Source organism: Phyllostomus discolor, chromosome 7, assembly GCF_004126475.2.
Source record: "Phyllostomus discolor isolate MPI-MPIP mPhyDis1 chromosome 7, mPhyDis1.pri.v3, whole genome shotgun sequence".
Taxonomy (NCBI): Eukaryota; Metazoa; Chordata; class Mammalia; order Chiroptera; family Phyllostomidae; genus Phyllostomus; species Phyllostomus discolor.
The window spans coordinates 80,796,953-80,822,472 of record NC_040909.2 but is presented as its reverse complement, the minus strand read 5'-3'; the positions used below and the strand labels follow the sequence as shown (position 1 = coordinate 80,822,472).

At 41.3% G+C, this 25,520-nt stretch overlaps 1 protein-coding gene across 4 annotated transcripts in view; it reads left to right on the top strand.

The window, feature by feature from the left end:
• The first annotated feature begins 5,462 nt into the window (after positions 1–5,462).
• TPD52 (tumor protein D52) overlaps positions 5,463–25,520 on the top strand; it is a 112,150-nt gene continuing 92,092 nt past the window's right edge. For 2 of the 4 annotated variants that reach the window (XM_028518098.2, XM_036031057.1), the window contains exon 1: positions 5,483–5,615. In XM_028518098.2, the coding sequence (XP_028373899.1) occupies positions 5,597–5,615 (19 nt within the window). In that variant the 5' untranslated portion in view covers positions 5,483–5,596. Of the gene's footprint in view, positions 5,616–25,520 lie in introns of all 4 variants that reach the window. The other 2 variants (XM_028518097.2, XM_028518096.2) reach the window with 2 other exon arrangements.

Sequence of the window (25,520 nt, the reverse complement as noted above, 5' to 3'; positions counted from 1 at the left end):
TTGCTCTGGTTGGTTACCTAAGCAATGAGCTGGTAATTCCCCGAGGGAGAGTGCTTGAATAACCAAGTGTGATCATGTTTCAGAGCTTGAGTCTGAGTTAGAATTTCCAGCCTTGGGGATTTATGGAATTGGGAGGGTCTTTGCTCCAGACAAGTCTTGGAACACTGGTCCTAAAGTGGGTGGTGTGCTGCTGTGCTGCCTACCACAGGACCAGGCACCCTTCCCATAATGCTTTTTGATCCTGAGTCTGGCCATTGGGAGGGCACCATGAGACTTAAAATCTTTGTGTCCCACGTCCTCATTTGCAAGATACTACTCTGTTGCTTCAAGGTTGTGGGGGAAGTCCAAGTACTATTAATGTATTCTCACATTGATTTTATCTTCAATAAAGTACCAGTATTGACTATAATGAAGTGTGAATTGGAGGAAAACAGCTTGATTTCTTTTTCAATGCAGAATTTAAAACTTAAAAGAAAATTCTGAGAACCATAGGAAATATTTTCCAGACAATTCACCCACAGGCCAGCTAGTGGGACTCATGAGTCTCTTGACTAATGGGGAACCTTCAGACAGTTTATTAGTAGAGACCGAAGAGAGAATATTTTTCTCTCTTGTGTCAGAAGTACCAGCTTTCTGGTATGTGATTTCACATCTGCATCTAATAATGGTTTATTTCAGAAGCCTCTGCTTCTTGAATTTCCCCTGGAGAGGAAGCCAGAGAAAAGATAAGTGAGGGAAGGAGAGAGTCTCTTCAATTTGTGGAGGAAGGGCAGTAACCCTATTGTGTATCTTGGGCTTTAGGACAGATCCATGACACAGCTTCCTTCCTCCCTCCCTCCCTCCCTCCCTCCCTTCCTGCCTTCCTTCCTTCCTGCCTTCCTTCCTTCCTTCCTTCCTTCCTTCCTTCTTTCCCTCCCTCCACCTCCTCTTCCTTCTTCTTCCCTCTTTCTCTTTCCCCTTCCCCCTTCTCTCCCTCTCTCAGAACTAGGCTTAAAATATACCATGAATGAAGTTTTCTTTGGAGTTTCTTTGAAAATATTTTAGTGACATTATAGAATATCATTACAATGTCACTAGAAGTACATTTTTTGGCCTTCTGAGGAAGGTTCCAGACCAAGGCCTATCATATGGGCAGTGAAACATTTTTCTTAAACCCCAATTTCATTGAAAAGTAGGTTTAGTTTTTATTTCCATGCTTGACACTTGTTAGTTCTGTGATTCATAGTAATAATTTATAACACAGATAGAAGGGCTCAAAAAGTTTATAGAGTATGATTGAGAGGATGCAAGTGGTACCACCCATTAGTCCTAAAGGTCTGGGAGTGTTAGCAGCTGATGGCTGTCTGCTGTGTCCCTCTTGGAGAATTGCCCTTAGTGGGAGAAAGTCACCTTGCCAAGATTATTATCTGAGGGCATCTCCTTCTTAGGATGGGTCAGCATTGGTCATAAAAGGCAGGGCCCCTTGCTTCAATTTGGGACAACTCGGAAGGGACATCCCAGCTCTAGAGCTCCTGGAAAGATGGGACGAGCGTTTTGTTGTGACTGCACCAAAAGTTGCTCTTCCCAGTTTGATTTACTCAATTCCCTCCCCACACGTTTGACCCCAATAGGCTTGCTGCACACAAATCTCCAGCTCACACTTCATTTCCCAGGGAATGTGACTGTAATAATGACCAAAATGTTTTGCATAGGGAAACTACATTATTCTAGTTATCTCATTCCTTTCTTCAGAATTAAACATTTCTTAAATTCATGTCCTTGATGGAGTAAAAAAACGCTTAATTTGGTTAAAGAAACTTTGCAGTTATGTCTCATCAAGGGCTGCCTTTAGAAAACATGGGTTGCTAAGACATTTACAGAATTTAGTGCCTTCTTCAAACTTGTTCAACTCCCATGATTAAATCTGAGAAACACAGAATTCAAAGTGGCTTAAAAAAATACAAGAAAGATTAAGTGGTCTATGGCTTTCTTAACAAAATTAATAATATGAGTTGCTTCCTGTGACTGTTTAGGGATCCACATGCGTAACTTCCATTAGTATGAAGTGCTCTTTCCTGCCAATACCCATTTTTACACATTTTCCCAGTTGTTTATTTCACACTCACATTCTTTTCCATAGCTGAGAGAATGAAAGTCTGTAATATTTTCTTTAGCAATTAAATGTTAGTTACCTGCCATTAAATCAGTATTTCTCCAAAACTGGTTTTTGATTTCTTCAGCCTCCTAACTCTGGATTATGATAACTTTTTCAAAATTGTGGTATCATCTGTTTTCAGTTGTTCAACTACTCATGAGCCAGAACTGCCTGTTAGAAGCAGATAGGGTTGGCAATCAGCAAATAAAAATACAGGAACCCATTAATAATTTCAGATAAACAATAGATACTTTTTTTAGTATGAGTGTGCAAATATTGCAGGCCTATACTGACACTAAAAAGTTATTTTTGTTCATCTAAAATTCAAATTGAACTGGGCATCCTGTATCTTATCTGTCAATCCCAGTCCCAGGCTCCTGGGTGCCCCTGGATAGGGCCCTGGACTTTAGAGACTTCCAACCAGCACCTGGCCTTTGGAAGAGCAGTGCTTCGTGCCAAATAGACATGCCCACCCACTCCCATGCCCTCTTATAGATCATGCACTGAGTGCCTGCAGCTCACTCCCAAATCTCCCTCCTAAGTTGCCCTGGATGTGTATTTTGGACCTTTGTTTGGCCCTTTCCCCAGGACAGCATTTTTGAGTGCAACCTTAGGCTGAGATCTGTCTGAGGGGTAGCTGATGGAAAAAGGTGGCAGGACATGGGGTATGTGGCTAAGGTTCCCCCACATAGAAGCATGCTAGGCCCTTCGAATATAGGACAGAGCCTAAGGTGAAAGGTCAGAGCTAGACAGGAAAGGCAGGGCCTGAGTTTGAACCCTTGCCTCGGGGCCCACAATGTGAGGGGTGAGCCTGCTGAGAATACCACCCTCTACATATTCTGTGTGCTTTCTGTTGGCTCTCAGGGGCTGGGTACATTGAGGGCAGGGTACAAATTAAGTCTCAATCTAAAACTTACAGTTTTCATGCCTATCTAGCCCCTTGAATATTTTCATGTTTCAGTTCACCTGCTTTGGGGGGCGGGGATTTCCTCAGAGACATTTTACCAATGAATGGGCCTTTGAAAAAAGAAACTGTAAAATGAATCTACACCACCATGAATACAAGAACACTACAAAGTAATTTTAGTGTCTTTCTCGTGTGCTGAGCCTTGAAGGGATGGTTCAGCTAAGTGCACCTGGGTGCTCTGTGTGAGCGCTGGTCATTCTCCAGAGAGTCCCCTGAGTGCAAAAACACCAGCTCTGTTCATCCCGGAAGGAACATAGCCTGAGTTGCTTGTGTGGTTTCTGTTTGCCAGGAAAAAAATTAAGTACAGGGGAGATACTAGAGAAAAGCAGGCTTTTGTGGAAATATGATGTATGGGCAGTGCTTATGGTGTGCACAGTATGTATTTAACCTCATTGGGAAAATAAGTTAATATTTACTTAAAGCTCAGGGCTGCATGAACATACCTGTGTTGGTACATGACAAGAAGGGATTTTTTAAAAATGGCATGATAGGTTCGCATGGTTCCATGCAGCAGGAAGCCAACCAAAGCAACTTCAAAATGTCAGGTGTCTATGTCCTCCTGGGGCACTAAAAGACCCAGCTTTCTTTTGCCTGTCTCCTCTGACATCCTTGGCTTGGCTTTCTCCCTCTGCTAATGAGGCGGCTGCTGTCCTTCTGGCAGGAAGGGGATGGGAGAAGGACAAATTAATGTTGTCAAGTTTGTCTTCTTAAATAATTTGTTGGAGGTTCCAAGCAGTACACTTTGCTCATATTGCCCTGGCCACTAATGTGTCAGAGATTGTGTAGGCTATTGGCTTTTTCTGCCACAGGTATGAACAAGCATATACATTCTTTAAAAAAACAAGGCATTTTTCCTTCCAAAATACATAATAGTCAAATCCATCACTGCACAGCAAGTTCAACAGATATGAATAGAATAAATAATATTTTCAACCAATAGTTAATGCTATTTATTTGCCCACAATTAGTTCACAGGTTCAGAGATGGTGTCTCCAGATGTTATATATGTACAGTAAAGTTGAGCAGCAGCTAGCAAAAATTCTTTACATAATGGGACTTCCTGCCAATACCAAAATTTACCTTATCATTACACTTAACAAATAAGTTTTAAAAAGTATATTATTGCACATCTTTGTTACAAACACTGGCTTGTTAGCAGATACAATATATCTCCTTTTAAAACGCAAACCCAAAAGCTAAACGTATAATGTTTTTCAACGCATGGTAGAATAAAGGGGATGAAACATGACCAGAATGATCCTTGACCCACTGGAACTTATAAACTACTAAGCTATAACCTAGTAGGATGTGGACCTGGCCTGAGGGATGAGTGCCAGGCAAGAGTGGAACCAGCAAGGAGGCAGGTGCAGTGGGAGCAGCAGCAATCCAGAGGGTAGGTCTCCGTGTTTGCATGGAGTGCACCAGCATGGAGCCTTCAGCTAATTATGAAACAAACAAACAAACAAACAAAAAACCAAACACACACACACATTAGTAAGAGCCTAGTGCGCCTGATAATCTGCCACTCTGCCAACCCAAGACGAAGGACAGGCTTCCTTGGTTGAGCTTCCTTCGCCCAAGGTGGAGTCTCCAGGTAACACTATAGAAAGAAACTGCATCACTTGCAGACTCAGCTGGCTTATGAAATCAAGGTGCCGCTTTAGAGTGACAAAGTGACTTCATGGAAGATGAGTAACTGCAAAACACACTTTGAAGGCAGTGCTAATGCTAATAATTACAAGCCCTGTGCCAGGCACTTCAAACTGCCCATTGGTCAATGGACACGAAGCCTCAAAGAACATTTTCAATAGATCTCCATTGATAATGAGGCCCTTTGGTTAATTTAATTCATTTTAAATATTTCATTTAATTCATTTCAGAATGTTGTTCTTTATTCTGCACTCAAAACATTTCTTAAGTGAAAATCTTCCTAATTGTCACTGAAAACTGTGAGCTTCCTGTGAAAAGACAGGAGTATGTAAAATTTCAAGATTCTGTGTCATTTCTCCCTGTTGGGACAGGGGGGAAATGTAGCTGGTGAATATAGCATCGGGTATGGTTTCGGTTGGAAGGAAGAATGTAAGAGGGAAAATACATCTCTAAATATTCTCCCTGTGTACCCTACTCAGCACAGAAGGGCAGGTGTTCAGTAGGCAGAGAAAGGACATCGCCGAGGCCTCGGAGGAAACTTGATGTAGAAATAATTCGAAGGTGGGACGCAAACGGCACCACCCGGGTCCTCATGCAGCCTCCAGCCCAGTCCCAACTCCCGGCAGCCTTCCTACAGCCTGCCCCGCCCCCCTCCCGCCTTGCCACGTGGCGGGCGCACCGGTCCGGTAGGCGGTCAGGTGGTTGGGTGGCGTCCGACGCCTGTGGAGGCGGGGACTAGGCGGGAGTGGCGGCGGAGGCTAGGAGGAACAGGCGGCGCGGTCCGCGAGCGGACGCGGCAGGCGGCACAGAGGCCGCGAGGAAGAGACGGCGGGCCGGCGGGCGACATGGAGCGCGGCGAGCCAGGTGAGGGACAGGGTCGGCTGGCGGGCACGGGGGGCTGGCGGGTGCGCGGCCCAGGAGGTGCACAACGTCGCCTTCGGTGCCCGCACTGGCGATAGCAGCTCCGTGGTCGGTTCGCGCTTCCTGGTGTGGCGGGGCGGGAGGGAGGGCGCTGACACCCAGACGGACCGAAGACACGGAAGGTTCTGGGAGGCGGCTACCGGCCGGGCTGCGATGTTGATGTGCTTTGGGTGGAAAGCGGCGCGGATCCAGTGCCGCACAGCTGGCTTTTATCACCGATGGAAACTGAGGCACTGGGACCAGGTCCTTTCGCACCTCAGGATGGGAACATGAACCCCCTTCTCTATGTTAAGACTCTGCTCTCTCCTAGTTAACATAGGATTTTGGTGGCCTATGACCTCATGGCTATGGTTTGGATGCAGATATTTAACATGCCAGGTGTCCCCAACTGTGGAGTGGTGTCCTGGGTTTATTTGAGGGGTAGGGGTGGGGAGGAAGGCAGCTTTTCATAGTGAGGGTCTTCTTTAACCCATCAAGGGGAGACTCCACCAAAGAAAACCCTTAGTCTAATTACTACAGCTTTGGACGCACTTAGTTCTGAAAAGAGTATGTCAACTGTAAGCGCCTCCAATGGAATCGCTGTTTAAGAGATGTGGGATTGTAGGGTAGGATTTTCAGATTTCAGTATTGCTATATCCTGCCTTGTCCATGATAACCCTATAACTGTAACAGATGCACAGCACACTTTTAAAAAGATACATAAATGCTAAAAAATACTAAAGGGAACCATAAGGTCAATTTTTGAAAGGGGGGTAAGAATGCTGTTTTGAGTCCCAACACAACAGTTTTCATTTTTTGTTTATTACCTTCCAGTATTTACCTTCATGCATATGTGTTTTTATGTAAATAAACCATATTCCATATATACAATTTTGTATTTTACTCTTGAGCAGATGAAAGCTAGAGTTTTTGAAAGTTTCCAACCTTTTCTCCCCATCCCTCAAATTAACCTCACACTTATCACCTGAGTGCTTAAAATATGTAATATATATTTTACATGCATGCACATGTACTACATTATATGTATGTATACCCACATACATATATGTGTATATATGTATGTATACATACCCACATATTGTGTACATTTTAAATTTCTTGGGGTGAGAAGCATGTAATTCATCTTTGTCCACAGCTGGGTAGCATAGTGATTTACACATAGTAGACATTCAAATGTTTAAGCCAGAAAGCTTGTCACAGGTCTTACATGTATTATTAGGAGAAGGTCAGTACCACCATGTAAGCCAGCACTGTTCTGATTTTTCATGAGGAAAATGGGGATGTCAAACATGTGAACATGCACATTCATACATGTCTTCCATTGTCATATTTAATGCAATGATGTTTTTAGAATGACTATATTTGGTGCTTGTCAATAGCTGACTAGGTGAATAGAGTGACTGATTTTATTAGATTTTGTATTCTAGAGTAGGCTGGTCAAAAACAGTCATTAGTGCCTCTGCCATATTCCTGCTGGCTAATACACTTTGTGTGGTTTTTGTAGGACTAGTTTGTGTATGTGTGTCTAAGAGATATTTTATAAATTCTTTGGCTTATAAGAGGATTCTTTTTCTGTCTCTAATTTTCAAATGTTTTCTCTGGTCAAGATATTAGTCATATTAGTCCTTGTTTTTAATTGCTATTCTTCGAGGGCAAGGGATCCATCCTCTTCAAGTGGAGAGTCTGGAGACTGGCCTCAGAATGACAGATGAGTCACCTGCCTTGGGAAGGTCAGCAGGCTCCCTGTGCGGCTATGTTGGGTGATAACCATATGCTGGCCTTACACTTCTGGTTCCACCTGCCTGTCTCTTTTGTCTTTTCATCATTATGTTCCCATGGCCTACAGTAGGTGCTCAGAAATGTCTGTGGACTGCCTACGATGGAAAGGAAAATAGCCAGGACCACCTTCCAGCTGTTGGAACCATTGTTGACTCTACAAGTTGGACTCTTGCCTCCTACTTCCTCCTGTTTTTTTTTTTTCCTCTGTAATTTAAAGGAGCAGAACTCTGTGGTTAGGCGGAGAAAGTTGCTGATGAGGCTGTGCTGGGCTTGGAGGGTAAGTTACATGTGAGGTTTTTGAGCTAGTGGAGTGAATTGCTCAGTATTCAGTGACTATGAGACGCCTAGAGGAACCTGCGATTGTAAACCTGCATGTTCACTAGCAAATAATGTTGGCTGAAATAAGGCTTATAAAACTATGCTTATCTTTTGAATTGTGATTTTTTTTGCAGGGTCCTTAAAACTAATCAGAAAGTTTGAAGGTTTGTTTAACTTACTTTTTTTGTTTTAAACCCTCACCTGAGGATATGTTTATTGATTTTAGAGAGGAAGTTGCGGGGAGGGAGGGAGAGAGTGGAAGGAAGGAAGGTAGGTTGGTAGGTAGGAAGGTCTATGTGAAAGACCATCATCAATTGATTGCCTCCTGTACTCACCCCTACGGGGGATCGAACCCTCAACCTTTTGGTGTATGGGGCAACTAAGCCAACTGGCTGGGGCTGTTTCACTTACTTTTTATTTAAAATACAAGGCCTTTCTTGCATTTGTCTGTCCCTTAAAAAAAACAAACCTAAAAACCACCTCTAAATGTAAAATTAAATATCCTACCTCTTGTCTCAAATGCATTTCTCTACTGGAAATGTCTCTACACCTTCCTTCTTATATGGAGCTGTCAAAATGTATCCTTTGCTACCAGTTTTATTTTACAGAGCTATAGAGTGTGGAAATGAATAGTTTTCTTTGTGTTTTTATGAACACATTCTAATACTTTTCAGTATCAGGCTGATTTTATTAGTTTATCACTGTCTTCTGTTTCAAGACTTTATATACAATACTCTGCTTATATTGAGAGCTCCATCAACATCATTTGATGTAAAATTACCTTAACCTGCTGATGCCTGTCAAGAATTTCAACATGTTAAGCCCCATGCATCATGTCTAATGTGTGTGGTATTTCCTGCTCCGTGCTAACTAGAGCACACATTGTGTAAAAAACTTCCCAACTACCTTTTATGGGCTGAATAAATATTTATACTCGGTACTCTCTTATGTTAGTAATAATGTGTACTTTACCATCATTATCTGGAAGTGATAATCAACTAGCTACTAAGCATTTTGTGTGTGTTTCAATTAAAACACACACATACACACCCAAACTTTAAGGGGGAGAAGGAAGGCCCCCCCAAAAAAAATAGGAAGAGGGAAAGGCTACAAGGAAACAGTGAGACAATAAAACATAATAAAACAACTGCAATTTCAACACTGTAATTATGCCTTAGAGATAACAAAAATGTGAGATGTTACTTATTTAAAAGTAAGAGAAATATGGAGGTGGCTGGATACCAATTTTGAAGGTCTGCTCACCAGAGTTCGAGTGTGACCCACCCTGGTTCTTGGTTTCTTTGGTCAAGTCTCACCTTCTGTTTGGCAGTGGTATCTTTGTTAGCTCACATTCACTTCCTGCATTTATTTTTATGCCAAGGCCTGCCTGGTCCCCAGGGGAAAGCTGAGTGGTAGGAGGGGTTGTGTGAGTGGTTAGCAGGGTCTCTAAGCAGAATGATCCTTGCACTCAATCTAAACAAATGCCCTCAGTTCAGAGTAAACAGAACACCCAGTCCCCTGAACTTCTGTGCTACAGATCCTTTTGTTACAGGTTGAGATTTTTTAATTTTCTTTTTACGGTTCATTATTTATGCTTTAATTGCTGACTGTTGTAAATCTTCCTCCTGAGACTCTCCTATGTTTTAGTTAAGCTGGGTGGGTATCATAATCTTAGCAATGTATTTTTCTTAGAAAATTGTCCAAGGGATCAAAGGATTTAATGTTTAGTAGTAGTTAAAAAATGTTTGAGTTAAAAATATTTTTTTGGTAGGTGAGAATAGTTGTTTGTTTTAGAAAAATCAAAATATAGATGGAGAAAAAGAAAAGAAAATCACCTATAACCCTACAGTGAAAACCACTATTATTATATTGGTTTATAGCCATTCATATATCTAAACTTTTCAACAAATCACAAAATAATCTCTTTTAATATTTCATTGTACTGCTTGTCCTACAAAAAACTCAGTATATTTTTAAATACTTCTCCAGCATCATTTTGACTAGTGTGACCAGGTTGTTAGTGCACATGACACAAAACTTAAGATGACTAAAAGGTTGTAAAATGTAAATGTCCCTGACATTCCTGTCTCTCTCTTGGACTGTTCCCTTGGGTGGCAATACCACCATTGTTACCAGCTGCTTCTCTGTCTGTCCAGAGGGAGTCTATGAATGTAGCTGTACATACACTTACATTTAAATACACATTTCCATATGTATATTTGTGTGCATATATAAACTGACACAACTCGTTTAGCATGAATTTCCTTCACTGAAACAGTGTATGTTTTAGAGGTCATTCAATATGTTATGTAGGGTGTCTTCATTTTTTAATGGCTGTTTGTAGATGTGCCATGTTACTGAGGGGAACCAAAGTTTTGCCACCCCAAACATATCTTTTGGTATATTGATTTTAAGCTGGTTATTAAGAAAAGACTAAAAAAAACCATTTGACCCTCCTCCCTTTACCTGCCTAGAGGAATTCAAGTAGAAAAACCTGTTTAAAGGAAGGGCTTAAAGGCAGGGAGCATCACCTTAGCACCAAAATATGAGCTAGATGTGGCAGATGGGGAAAAATTTAGCAGAGGTAAATTTGTGTCCCATTGTTTCTGTGTGGCCCAACAAGAATTTGTTTACCACATGTTTGCCCTTTCTTGTCTACCTGTAAATTACTTCTTTCCCTTTTGAATTCCAAGACCACTGCCCCCTTCTCCTTTGTCCAAAATGGCATGTAAGCCTCAACTGCCCAATGCAGTGTCTTCGGGTGTCGTGTTCTTATGGCAGGTGCACGTGTACATCCATCATAAACTTTGGACTTTTTCTCCTGTCAGTCTGTCTCATGAGAACTTGCTTACCAGTCCAGCTAGAAGAATTTGGAAGGTGGGAGGAAAGTTATTTTTGTTCCTCCATGCTATGTAACATAATGGATGGTATTTAACTTGTTCCCTGTTGATGGACACTTAAGTTTCCCCTAATAATTTGGCTCTTTAGACAAAGCTGCAGCAAATACATTTTTATCCAAACCATTCCATAAATGTGCCAGTTTGTGGGAAGAACTCTTAGAAGAACATGAGCATTCAGTTTGACAGTATTAAATCCTGCTCTGCAAAAGTGGGCCAGCTACACACCACCAGCCTCGCACGAGCAGCGGTGTCCTCCGTCAGCCAGTCAGGGTTGTTGCACTTTGTCATCTTTGCTTGTCTCATAGGGGAACAGAGGCTTCTCAGTATTCATTTCATTATGTATTTTTTTTTAATATGAAGGTGGTTGTACTTCTTTCGAAAAGCCTAAAATCTGTATTTCATTTTCTGTGAAATATTTGTTCATGAGCTTTGCTAATTTTAGTATTGTGTTATTAATCTTTTTCTTGATTTGTAGATGCGGCCCTCTGTCTATGATATGAATTGCTAATATATTTTTTCCTAATTTGTTGTACCTTTTTTGGCTTTATAGTATTTTTTCCCAAGCAGAAATACTAAGTTGATGGGTTTTTATTTTTAGCTTCTTAGCTTTTGACTCATTCCTAGAAATGTCATCCTCACTTAGGGTTTTATTTTTTATATTTAAATCTTTTATCTATCTAGAGTTTATTTTGATAAAAAGTATAAGGTGTCTGGAAGCATAATAGGCAATCTTCCTTTTCTTTCAAAAGGATTTTTCGGAAGAGCAGCAGGCTATGGCAGCAGCCATGGGAAGGGAGCAGTGGGAAGTGTATCTGTACCAGAATGTGGCTGTGTGTCTGTCCTTGTGTCTCAGGATTAGTTATAAATGTTTAGGGCAAAGAATGCTGGACTTGAAGTTATGTCTCAGTGGAAAATTAAGTTTTCTCATTTTCTGGTTATGAACTATTGAATAAGTCACTAAATAAATCTCTTTGAGGCTGAAGATACCTCATATATTTGTAGAAATTAAGTGAAAATCTGTGACTAGCACTGACACTCAATTGCTGATTGTGAAACCGAATATTACATAATGATTGTGAAACTGAATATTACCTATGTCTATAAAATGCTAATTCCCAATTCAAATTAAACAATTCATTTCTTTAGAGGCAAATACAAGCACACAACAAGGCTACTACAGTGGAGTGGGCATTGTAAGGCTGTATAACTATGATTGAGAAGGAAATGAGCAGCTCTGGCTGGGTCTGCAGAAAAGGTTTCTGAAAGTGGATAACCTCTGAACTTGGACTTGAAGGCTAAGCAGGGAATCTTTGTAAAAGAAGAAAGGGTTAGAAAGGGAATTGAGGGTTAGATCTGGGGTAGGAGGGGGTCTGAGGACAAAGGCCAGTAGAGAAGGTCTTTCAGGTTGGAACTGGGATAGAATCTAGGAAAAGAAAAGTAGGTGTGGGGAGGGAGGTACTGAACTTAGTTGGAGGGATGTCACGTTTGAGCCCTGTTATGGTTACCCAGAGCTGCATAACAAACTGCCACAAAACCTAGTGGTTTAAAACAGCAGCATGAATTATGATCACAGACCCGTAGTGTGGCAGGACTTGGTGGGGACAGCTTGTCTCTGTTGACCTCAGTCTCAGCTGGAACTACATAAAGCCTGAGGCTGGGATTGTCCCAAGAACCGCCTGAGGGCCAGCTGTACTGGGAAGATGTGGACATCTGGAGCTCAGGCACTTGTCACTCCCACTTGGTCTCTGGCCTAAACAGCCAGCTCTGTTTGCTGATGACTGCTTGTCTGTGTTGAGTGTTGTTTTTTGCTGGTGACCATGCTGTTGACACAGCAGCATGCCACTCAGGATATTAGCTCAGGGCTCCCAAGGTGTGAGTCCTAAGAGAGAGTCAGGGGCAAGCTATGTGGCTTTATATGACCTTATCTCAAAGCCATGTGGCATTATAAGGCCAGCCCATGTTCAAGGAAAGGGGACTTAGACTCCACTTTTGGTGGGAAGAGTGTCAACGGGTGTGTGCACATGTTTTAAAGCCACCACCAGATCCTTGTGGGACGTCCCTGTCCCTAGGAGTAAACCTTGGGTCTCTAAGTGGACCTGAGCAGGATGTCACAGTTTGGGAGACATTAGCACACCTGATATGTGAATCTGTTAAGTTGCTGGATGGCCCAGGAAAAAAAGTGGAGCAAATAGAGGACAGAGCATGGAGTGTGGACATTTCAGGTGGGGAGGGGGTAGGAAGATACGAGCCCAGAAATAGGGAGTTTGACTCTTAAAGGCTGGGAGAGGCCAAGCAGATTGAGGAGGAATATTGCTACTGGCCTTAGTGATGAGGACAGTCATGGATGATGCTAACAGAGTCAAGCCCCATGGATTGGGGTGGGGTTGCAGAGAAGGGGTAGGTAGGTGTTGTTGATTGGGGACCTGTGGGAATGGTAAAGAGAGGCAATGCAAAAGTCCAGACTGCTCTTTCCAGAAGCCAAGTGCTGTTTGGAAGGGACTTTTGGGTTAAATGATGGTGGTTTGCTTGCCTTCATTTGACATTTGTGTTTGTTTATAAAATAAACAGAGCAAGTAGAGGCAAGAGTGGAACAGGGTTTGCTATTCCTATAGTATGTGTCACTGATTTTAGTGAAGGTGCTTTTAAAATGTAAGGTGCTTTTAAAAGGTGCTATGCAAAATATATTTGAATAGTCCTATCTAGAGACTGACCTTCAGGAGCTCAAGTCTCTAAGCAAATTCACTTTAATGTGTAAGAGCCTTGCATACAATAAGTGCTTATTAAATATTAGTGGAATGAAAGTATTATACTTTCCCTGGGTGATAAGAGAAGTAATTTAGCAGAGAGGTGACATTTGAGACAACTCCTAGGAGCACTGTGATTTTTTTCCCATGTTGGAGATTTCTCAGGACAGACGTGAGGTTGTGAGGGATCACTTTGGTTGTGGGGCATCTTGGCTGTGAGATTGACTTGTGCAGTGTCTGTATTTGTCCCAGGTTCTCTTGGGAAATAATTCCATTTTGAAGCGGCAGCCCCCCAACTGGAGTGTCAGTCAGTTATTTCCTCAGGTCATTGTTGAAAGAGAAACCGACCTCCCCTGGCCTGTTCTGCTGATTTTGAAATGGTTGCTCATGCTCCTTGCTTCTGAAGTAAAGGAGGATAGCATGGTGGAGTCCTCCTGTTGAGGGGCCTTATTTTTCCCAGTGTTACAGTCCCTTCCCCACTTGCTTCCTCTTTTCATCCTCTGCAAAGGACTCTGGGCCCGGGGGTCCTGCCGCCCTTCTGTTGTCATCTACCTGGGATGCAGTCACAAGGGTCTGATGGCATCTCCTAGCCTGGTTATCCTGTTTGTCATCGTGACTGTGGATGTTACAAGTGAAAAGCAGTGAATGCTGATGAAACAACCAACTTTTCTGAGTGCACTAGACAACTTTCATAATTCCCTAAAATCCAGAGTGATGCATAAATCTCCAGTCACACATCTCTGTTCGTCACTGTGTTTCTTTTTTTTTTTTTAAAGATTTTATTTATTTATTTTTAGAGAGGGAAAGGAGATAGATAGAGAGAGAGAGAGAGAGAGAGAGAGAGAGAGAGAGAGAGAGAGAGAGAGAAACATCAATGTGCGGTTGCTGGGGGTTATGGCCTGCAACCCAGGCATGTACCCTGGCTGGGAATCGAACCTGGGGCACTTTGGTTCCCAGCTCGCACTCAATCCACTGAGCTACGCCAGCCAGGGCTCGTCACTGTGTTTCTGTCGCCTGTCCTCTCTTTTCCTTTCGTCTGCCTATATAGCTTCTCTCTCTTTCCATGTCTTTTTTTCTCCACTTAATTCCATTTTCCTCTTTTTTTACCTTTCCCCACTTGAACCATAAAGTGGAACGCAAAAAAGTTTGTTGTTTTTCCTTGCTTTTACTTAAGGAATTTCATGGACTTATTCAATATATTTTATGTTTCTTAATAGTATTAAATTTTTTTCCGGTAAAAAATTTGTAAACCCTGAAAATGGATATTCTAGTTTCTTCATTTATTATTAACTAACTGTGTTGCTATTGCAAAGCTAATTTAGGCCTCTCTCTCTCTCTCTGGTGTGTGTGTAATGATTCAAATCTTAGAAAAATACTTCAAATTATTAACTAGAATTTTTTTTAAAAAACATTATTAGTTTAACTCTTTGGTTCTCTATGAATTCTGGGCAAAGTAGAAACATTTGGAGGCCACATAATTTTTTAAATATATTTTATCCATTATGCTATTACAGCTGTCCCATTTCCTCCCCTCATTCTTCCCCTCTGCTCAGTACCCCTCCTTCCTGCCAGCAATCCCCCACTTAGTTCATGTTCATGGGTTGTACATATAAGTTCTTTGGCTTCTCCAATTCCTATACTATTCTTAACATCCCCCTATTTATTTGTTCCTACAAATTATGTTTCTTAATCCCTGTACTTTTTCTCCCATTCTCCCCCTTCTCCTTCGATAATCTTCCACGTGATCACCATATGTATGATTCTGTTCCTGTTCTAGTTGTTTGCTTAGTTTTTGTTTCTTAGATTTAGTTATTGATAGTTGTGAGTTTGTTGTCATTTTGATGTTCATAGTTTTGCTCTTCTTTTTTTTTAAATAAGTCCCTTTAACATTTCACATAATAAGGGTTTCATTATGATGAACTCCTTTAGCTTTACCTTATCTGGGAAGCACTTTATCTGTCCTTCCATTCTAAATGAAAGCTTTGCTGGAAAGAGAGAGTAATCTTTCTTGCCATTCTGCTCTTGCCTGAAAAGTTTCTTTTGACAAATCAGTTGATAGTCTTACGGGAATTCCTTTGTAGGTAACTCTCTTATTTTCTCTTGCTGCTTTTAAGATTCTCTCTTTATTTTTAACCTTTGGCATTTTTAATTATGATGTGTCTTGGTGTGGTCCTCTTTTGTTCCAACTTGTGTGAGACTCTCTGTGCTCCCTGGACTTGTATGTTTATTTCCTTTATCAAATGAGGAAAGTTTTCTTTCATTATTTTTTCAGATAAGTTTTCAATTTCTTCCTCTTCCTCTTCTCTCTCTGTCATCCCTGTGATTTGGATGTTGTCACTTTTGGAGATGTCCTAGAGTCTTCTTATTCTCTCCTTGTTTGTTTGAATTCTTGTTTCTTCATTCTGTTCTGATTGATTGTTTATTTTTTCCTTATGTTCCCAATCATTGATTTGAACCCTGGCTTCCTTCCCTTCACTGTGTGCTCCCTGTGGATTTTACTTTATTTCACTTAGAAAATTCATTTCTTCCATTATGCTTTTGCCATACTCAAGTTCTCTGAGTGTGGTTATTACCAGTGTTTTGAACCTGTATCTGATTGGTTGGCTATCTCTCTTTCGCTTAGTTCTTTTTCTGGGGTTTTATTCGGTTCTTTCATTTGAGCCATATTTCTTTGTCTCCTCAATTTGGCAGCCCCTGGTGTTTGTTTTTATGTACTAGGTAGAACTATTTTGACTCTGTCTTGTCGCTTCTGCTAAGTTGTATGAGGTGGAGCCTTAGGTAATTGCTAGTGTGCGGCAACCTGCTTCATTGCTCTGTAGCTCTGTATGTGGGGGTGAGAGTGGTGCCGGAGAGGGGACAAGGCTGCTTTCTGGCTACTGGAGGCTTGCTCAGCACTCGCCCTGTTTCGAGTCACTTCACCCCCTTCCCGTATGTGGCTGGTGCCCCTCTATCTGCTGCTAGGGTGGTGATTCCCAGAGTGGGTGGGTTTGCATATATTCTAGGACTGTGCAGGCCCTTTAAACAGAATCTCCTGAGAGACCGGCAGTTTCTTCTGCAGCCCCAACCCCCCACTGGTTTTTTTATCCAGAGGATATGAGGCTTTATTTCCTGATGCTGGAACCCTGGGCTGTGCAGTCTTGGCCTGAGGCTGGGATCTCTCGCTCCCAAGTTGTCCCTCCCAATTTTTATCCACCACATGATAATGTAAGACTGCCTGTTCTGCTGGCCACTGCCACTGCTGCCTTTCCCCTTCCACACCATGTCCTCTCTACCCTGGCTCCCTGTTTCCACTCCTCCTACCTGTTTGGATAAATATGGCTTCTTTAATTCCTTGGTTGTCAAACTTCAATACAGTTCAATTTTCTGGCAGTGCTGGATTTTTTTTGTTTGTTTTGAGGTTAGTTGTGATGCTTCTTATGGTTGTGCAAGGAGGCGAAGCGTGTCTGTCTATGCCTCCAACTTGACCAGAAGTCAGAGGCTGTATAATTTTTTTTTAAAATTTGTTAGAAGATGAAGAGAAACCTTGATTTTTCTACCTAACCTGGTGCCATGCCAGGATGTAAACCTCTGTCATATTGTTGCTTGGTCTTTTACCACTGGCCCCAGCAAGTGCTAGAGATCCCTGAGCTGAGGGTGAGGCTGCTGGTTGGGCACACCTTCCCTTGGGCCCCTGGGAACTCTCAGGACACTGGCCCACAGGTAAGGGTAGGGACCTCAGGCCCTGACTCCCCAACTTCTCATGACCATGGTGTCCATCTGCCACTCCCTCTTGTGCTTTTGGGGGAATTTTTCAAATGTGCTCATTTTCCCATTAACAGCATCACCTCACATTCATATTTTCTGTGCCAAACAAAAGAAAAATGTCATTGTGTCCTTCACAATGTGACATTTCTGTTCATCTTTCTTTAGAGATTGGAGAAAAAGAAGGGAAGGAAACAGAGTGAGTTGGGGGCTGGTTTGGACCTTTCAGCTTTGGAAGTTTTTAGTTCTTTTCTACCAGCACTGTGTGGAAAAGAAGGAATTTGTCAATGATGCCACACTTATTGAAGCCTCCTAGGTCCTGGCTCCAGCCACATGGTTATGGGCCTTATTTGATCCTCGCACTGGGCAGCGTCCTGAGCAGCCCTGACACTTTCCTGAGGGTTTTTTTTGGAAGCAGCTGTAGCTGACATTGAGTCCCTCTAGTTACTGGGCCTGGTGTAAAGCAGCTGTGTTTACTCTATTTAGTATTTTTCTGTGTTTTTTAGCAATTCTTTTTTTTAAAGTATATATATATTTTTATTTTATTTTAATCATTGTTCAAGTACAGTTTTCTCCCTTTTACTCCCATTCCAGCCCACCCACCCAACCCTCCCAACTTCCCTCCCACTACCACCCTCCCCCTAGTTTTTATCCATGTGTCCTTTAAATTTAATCCCATGAACCCTTCCCATTGTCCCCTGAAATTCCCTCTTCTCTCCCCTGTGGTCACTGTCAGCCTGACCTCTATTTCAGTGTCTTTGACTATATTTTGCTTGTTTCTTTGTTTCATTGTTTAGGTTCCTGTTAAAGGTGAGATCATATGGTATTTGTCTTTCACTGCCTGGCTTATTTCGCTTAGTGTAATGCTTTCCAGCTCCATCCATGCTGTTGCAAAGGGTAGGAGCTCCTTCTTTCTTTCTGCTGCATAGAATTCCATTGTGTAAATGTACCATAGTTTTTTGATCCATTCATTTACTGATGGGCATCTAGGTTGCTTCCAGCACCTAGCTATTGTAAATTGTGCTGCTATGAACATCGGGGTGCAAAGGTTCTTTTGTATTGGTGTTTCAGTGTTCTTAGGATAGAGTCCCAGCAGTGGAATTGCAGGGTCAAAAGGCAGATCCATTTTTAGTTTTCTGAGGAAGTGCCATACTGCTTTCCATAGTGGTTGTACCAGTCTGCAGTCCCATGAACAGTGCACTAGGGACCCCTTTTCTCCACAACCTCTCCAACACTTGCCGTTTGTTGCTTTGTTTATGATGGCCATTCTGACTGGTGTGAAGTGGTATCTCATTGTGGTTTTAATTTGCATCTCTCTGATAGCTAGCGATATTGAACATCGTTTCATGAGTCTTTGGATCTTCTGTATGTCCTCCTTGGAGAAGTGTCTGTTCAAGTCCTTTGCGCATTTTTTTAATTGGGTTGCTTGTCTTCTTAGAGTGGAGTTGTATAAGTTCTTTATATATTTTGGAGATTAAACCCTTGTCTGAGGTATCATTGGCAAATATGTTTTCCCATACAGTTGGTTCTCTTTTTATTTTGATACTGTTTTCTTTAGCTGTGCAAGAGCTTTGAATTTTGATGAGGTCCCATTTGTTTATTCTTTCCTTTATGTCCCTTGCTCAAGGAGACATGTCGGTAAAAAAGTTTCTGCATGAAATATCTGAGATTTTCCTACCTATGTTCTCTTCTAGGACTTTAATGGTGTCATGACTTATATTTAAGTCTTTTATCCACCTTAAATTTATTTTTGTATAATGTGTGAGTAGGTGCTCGAGTTTCATTTTTTTGCACATAGCTGTCCAGTGCTCCCAACATTTGTTGAAGAGGCTATTTTCATTCCATTTTATGTTGCTGCTTCCTTTGTCAAATATTAATTGATCGTAGAGACTTGGGTTTATTTCTGGGCTCTCAGTTCTGTTCCATTGGTCCATGTGCCTGTTTTTATGCCATTACCAGGCTGTTTTGATTACAGTGGCCTTGTAGTATAGTTTAGTGTCAGGTATTGTGATCCCTCCTACTTTACTCTTCTTTCTCAAAATTGCAGCAGCTATTCGGGGGAGTTTATGGTTCCATATAAATTTTTGAAGTGTTTGTTCTATGTCTGTGAAATAAGCCATTGGTACTTTAATAGGTATTGCATTGAATGTGTAAATTGCTTTTGATAGTATGGAAATTTTGATGATATTAATTCTTCCAATCCATGAACATGGTATATGTTTCCATTTGTTTGTGTATTCCTTGATTTCTTTCCTGAGTGTTATGTAGTTTTCTGAATACAGGTCTTTTACCTCTTTGGTTAGGTTTATTCCTAGGTATTTTATTTTTCTTTTGCTATTTCAAATGGGATTTTTTTCTTGAATTCTGTTTCTGCTGTTTCATTGTTGGTGTACAGAAATGCCTTTGATTTCTGGATATTGACAAAGTCAATACTTTGTATCCTGCTGTTTTCCCAAATTCATTTATTAGGTCAAGCAGTTTTTTGGTGGACTCTATAGGATTTTCTATGTACACTATCATGTCATCTGCAAACAGTGAGAGTTTTGTTTCCTCTTTCCAATGCCTTTTATTTCTTTTTCTTATCTGATCGCTGCAGCTAAAACTTCCAGTACTATATTGAATAGAAGTGGTGAAAGTGGACATCCATGTCTTGTTCCTGATCTTAGTGGAAAATATTTTAATTTTGTCCATTGAGTATGATGTTGGCTGTAGGTCTCTCATCTATGGCCTTTATTATGTTGAGGAATGCTCCCTCTATTCCCACTTTGCTGAGTGTTTTTCTCATAAATGGGTGCTGTACCTTATCAAATGCTTTTTCTGCATCTATTGATATGATCATATGGTTTTTGTCTTTGCTTTTGTTTATGAGATGTATTACATTTACTGATTTGCGAATATTGTACCATCCTTGCATCCCTGGAATGAATCCCACTTGGTCATGGTGTATGATCTTTTTAATGTATTGTTGGATGCGGTTTGCCAGTATTTTGTTGAGGATTTTAGTGTCAATGTTCATCAGCGATATTGGCCTGAAGTTTTCTTTCTTTGTTGTGTCTTTATCTGGTTTTGGAATTAGGATGATGTTGGCCTCATAAAAGAGTTTGGGAGTCTTCCATCATTTTGGATTTTTTGAAATAGTCTGTGAAGGATAGGGGTTAGCTCTTCCTTAAATACTTTGTAGAATTCTCCTGTGAAACCATCTGGTCCAGGGCTTTTGTGTGTTGGGAGTTTTTTGATTACTGCTTCAATTTCTTTTGCTGTTATTGGTTTGTTCAGGCTTTCTGCTTCTTTTCCATTGAGTTTTGGAAGATTATATTTTTCTAGAAATTTGTCCATTTCATGTAGGTTTTCAAATTTCTTGGCATACGGCTCTTTGTAGTAATTTCTTACAATCGTTTGTATTTCTGTGGTATCTGTTGTAATCTCTCCTGTTTCATTTCTGATTGTGTTTATTTGGGTTTTCTCTCTTTCTTTCTTGATGCGTCTGCTTAAAGACTTGTCGATTTTGTTTATCTTTTCAAAGAACCAGCTCTTAGATTCATTGATCCTTAGAATTGTGCTTTTAGTCTCTATGTCATTTAATTCTGCCCTGATCTGGGTTATTTCCTTCCTTTTGCTTGCTCTGGGCTATTTTTGTTGTTGTTCCTTGAGTTCTTGTAGACGTAGGGTTAGGTTGCTTGTTTGAAATGTTTCTAACTTTTTTAGGTGGGCCTATACCGCTATGAAATTCCCTCTCAGGACTGCCTTGGCTGTGTTCCATAAGTTTTGGGTTGTTGTGAGTTTGTTTTCATTTGTTTCCAGAAACCTTTTGATTTCTTCCCTAAAAGCATTCTTGACTCATTCATTGTTTAATAGCATGCTATTTAATCTCCATGATTTTGAGTGTTTTGGGTTTTTTCCTTGGGGTTGGTTTCTAGCTTCAGTCCCTTGTGATCCGAGAAAATGCTTGGTATGATTTCAGTTTTTTTGAAATTGTTGAGGCTTGTTTTGTGTCCTATCATGTGGTCTATCTTTGAAAATGTTCTGTGTACATTGGAAAAGAATGTGTATTTAGCTTCTTTGGGATGGAGGGTTCTGTATATATCAGTAAAGCCCATTTCATCTAGGGTATTGTTCAATGCCACAATATCTTTGTTGATATTTTGTTTGGAAGATCTGTCCATTTTTGATAGTGGGGTGTTAAAATCCCCCACAGTAATTGTGTTGCTGTCAATATCTTTCTTAAAGTCCTCTAAGATGTTCTTTATGTTTTTGGGTGCTCCTATGTTGGGTGCATATATATTTACAATATTTATGTCTTCTTGGTGGATTCTTCCTTTGAGTATTATGAAGTGACCTTCTGGGTCTCTCTTTATGGTCCTTTTGTGGAAGTCTATTTTTTCAGATATGAGTATTGCTACCCTGGCTTTTTTTTCCTGTCCATTTGCTTGGAAAATTTGTTTCCAGCCCTTCACTTTTAGCCTGTGCAGGTCTTTTATCCTGAGGTGGGTCTCTTGTAGGCAGCATATGTGTGGGTCATGTTTTCTTATCCAATCAGCTATTCTATGTCTTTGATTGGAGCATTTAATCCATTTATGTTTAAGGTTATTATGGATAGGTACTTATTCATTGCCTTTTATGTACGTGTGTTCCTCTCTCACTCTCTCTTTTCCTTTCTTTCCTTAAAGCAGTCCCTTTAGCATCTCTTTCAGAGCTGGTTTAGTGCAGGTGTATTCTCTTAGACTTCTTTTGTCTGAGAAGATTCTTATTTGGCCTTCTATCTTGATTGAGAGCCTTGCTGGGTAAAGTAGCCTTGGTTGCAGACCTCTAGTTCTCATTATTTGGAATATTTTTTGCCATTCTCTTGTGGCTTGGAGTGTTTCCATTGAGAAGTCAGCTGTTAGCCTCATTGGGGCTCCCTTGTATGTTACTTCCTGTTTCTCCCTTGCTGCCTTTAAGATTCTCTCTTTGTCTTGAAATTTTGTCATTTTAAATATGATGTGTCTGGAGGTCGGTCTCTTTGGGTTCCTCTTGATTGGGACTCTCTGTGTTTCCTGGATTTGTGGGACTTTTTCTCTGATCAAATTAGGGAAGTTTTCCATCATTACTTTTTCAAATAGGTTTTCGATCCCTTGCTCTTCTTCTTCTCTTTCTGGTATCCCTATTATATGGATGTTATTACGTTTCATATTGTCTTGCATTTCTCTTCATCCCTCTTCATTCTTTCTGAGCTTCTTTTCCTTTTCTTGCTCTTTCTGGGTGTTTTCTTCTACTTTGTCCTCTAGCTAGCTGATCCGATCTTCTGCTTCATCGATCCTGCTTTTCATTCCTTCTACTGTGTTCTTCAGTTCAGAAATTGTATTCTTCATTTCCTCTTGGCCCTTGTTGAGAGTTTCTATTTCCTTTTTCATGCTGATGTAGTATTCAGTGAGTTCATTGTAGCTTCCCTGTAGTTTCTGGTAGCTCATTGTGAGCTCATTGAGCTTCCTGACGATCATTGCTTTGAACTCAATATCTGATAGTTGAATTGCCTCTATTTCATTTAGCATTCCTTCTGAGGCTTCCTCCTTTTCTTTCATTTGGGGATTGTTTCTTTGTCTTCCCATTGTTTGTGAGACTTTTCTTGTTAGCCTCAGCTTCTTAAATTGGTCTGTTCTGGCTCCCTAGGTTTGTGGTGTGAATTTCTTTAGTAGAATAGCAGTGAGATTCAGTGGTGCAGTTTCCTTGACCTCCCAAGCTCACTGGTCTTGGGCTGTCATTTAAGTTGGCTTTGTGTTTGCCTTTGGGTTTTGATTGTTGTTGAGTCTTTCTTTGGTGGTTCCTTCCCACCAGCTGGTTAAATGAGGGTTACTCTGTCCACTCCCTCCTGTATTTTGTTGTGCTGGTGAGGGCAGGTTATGTTGAAGCTGGTTCTTCTGTGTGTATAAGGTTTAAAGAATTCTCTCTTTCTCTTGTTCAGTTGTTTGTATTGGGTACTATCTCTACCGTTTAGTTGTATTTCCAGATAGGTCCTGGATTGAGGTTTGTGTGGTTACTACTCCCTCCTTCACCTTCTTCTGTTGTTATCTGTTAGTGGTTCCTTTGTTGTTGGATTTCCTCTTCCAGTGGGTAGGTATCCTGGTGTTTACCACCTCCGCCTCTTTTTTTTTGTGATCAGTTGGAGGGGGAAGGCAAAGTGGTTTAAGACAGCAACAGAGAATTCTATGATATTTACAGTAGTAGCAAGTAGGGAAGAGATAGGAGATCCTTTGACTATGTATAGTGTTAACTGTGATTTTCCACCCAGCTAGCTGATTTTTAGAAAGGACGGAAAGAAGATAAGACTCTTGTGGAGGGAAGGATTGTGAGTCGGATCTATAAAGCAGGGAGGTTGTGGGAGGTCAGATTCTGAGGTAAGGTGAGAGTAAAGGATAGTAAATAGGTGTAGTATGTGAGAGAATAGAGTTAACCACTACAGTAATAGAGTTCAGGAAACTTTGAAATGGGCTAATATCTGGTGGGTGGGGGTGTTGTGAAGTAATTACAATTGCATGGAACAGCAGTTATTTACAATCATATTATGGCAACATTCATATGACAGAGTGTATGAGATCTAGGTAACAAGAATAGGGAGTACAGAACCTCGAGTAGTGTGCTAATGGGACACAGGTGAGTTAAAGGACAGTAGATTAGCAATACAGGATGGAAAGAGATATCAGGGGAAAGCTGTCAGGTCATACAATATATCCAGCCTAGCAAAGCAGACTATACAAAAAGAAGAGGGATAAAAAATACTATTAAAAAAGGTGTAGGAATACTGGAAAAATAATAATAATACAAATATGCAATAACTTGCAGGTTCTCTGTAATAGCAGAGTGACATTTATCTCACTGTCCCAGCTTCTTTGGGTTCAACTTTGGTCTTTTCACAGATCCAGGATTTTGTCTCACTTTAGGTATTTAGAAAGAATTTTAAAAAGTAAAAATAGAAAAGGCAGATGAAGGAAGGAAGAAGAGATAAAATTGGAGGAAAGGAAGGAGGAAGGAATAAAACAAGAAATCAGGAAAGAGAGGAAAAAGAAATCAAAAGAGAATAAAAACAATAAAAATTTAAAAATTAAAAATTGTTAAAAAAAATAGAATCAAATTAAAAAGTCTCTTGGTTCCAAAGTGGCCAAACCGGTTTTTCTGCTCTTGCTGGCTGCAGCAGGCTGAGGGGTGATTGGTAGGTTTTTCTTCCTCAGCCAGCAGAGCTCGCACTGGCTCCTCAGCCTTGCGCCCTGGGTGTGGGAATCAGGTCTGTCCCCAGGGTTACTGCTGTGGACTGGGGTGCGGGGATGCTCTCACTCCACGCGCCCATGGCTGGGTGGCAGGGAGGCTGGAGCGACTGATCACTTTAGGAGAATTCCCCAAACAGCGTCTGTCTATTCACTCCTTCCTCTTGAGAAATTCCTCCTGTTCAAGCCTGCTGCTCCCCACAGTGGCCTGGCTTCTCCGCTGACAAATTCTCCAGCCAGGTCAGTGACTGTGGGGGTCAGGGCCTGCTGTGCGACCCAGCCTCTCCGGTGTGCACAGCCTCCAAAGGTGCTCACAGCCCTTGTGTGTTTGCTAGCACCTGGATTCCTCCTAGTGCCACTCAGAACTTGTTTGGCTGGGGAGGGAGCAGTTGTCCTGCCTCTCTCCCAAGGACTCTGTGGCAAACCCATCAGTGGGCCCTGGGCCTGGGGCTGCAGCCCCCGGACCACATGCTGGTCCCTGGGATCCTACCTTGTTGCAGCACTCTTCTTAGGGTCTGGTTTTTCGGCTCTTCCACAATCCTTGGTCCCTATTTTCACGTATGCTGAAGTATGTTGGTTGCTTGCTTCTCTTCTCTGTAGATCGGTCAGGATTTTCTCCCCTGAGTAGAGGGAAGCCGAATCTACTCCTTCCTACTCCGACGCCATCTTAGCTCCCCGGTTTTTAGTAGTTCTTTATAATTTTTTTCACATATGTTCAACATACTCTTAGTGGAGAAACATGTATAAACATTTCCCTTTAATTACTGGTGACCTCAGTACTTTTAAGCATTCTTCTCCCACATTTACTCATTGGTGTCTAAGCATCAGTCTTTCTTTGAATATACAGATTAATTAAGGGACCAACACACTAATGGAAACAAAACCCTGTTCTAAAGAAAGTGCAAACCAAGGCACAGACTCGTTTTCTTTGTTCAATAATATTTGTTTTCCACCCTTTCCTTCTCTCTGCATATACCATGTCAAGTCAGTATTTAGGTTCTTAATCACAGTGTTTACTTGAAACACAGGCTGCTGGCCTTGACAGGCCTTCAGGAGGTCGGGTTTCCTCTATTCAAAGGGAACCCAAGAACCTTGTGCCTGACTCCTGACACAGAACAGGTCTTCTGTGCC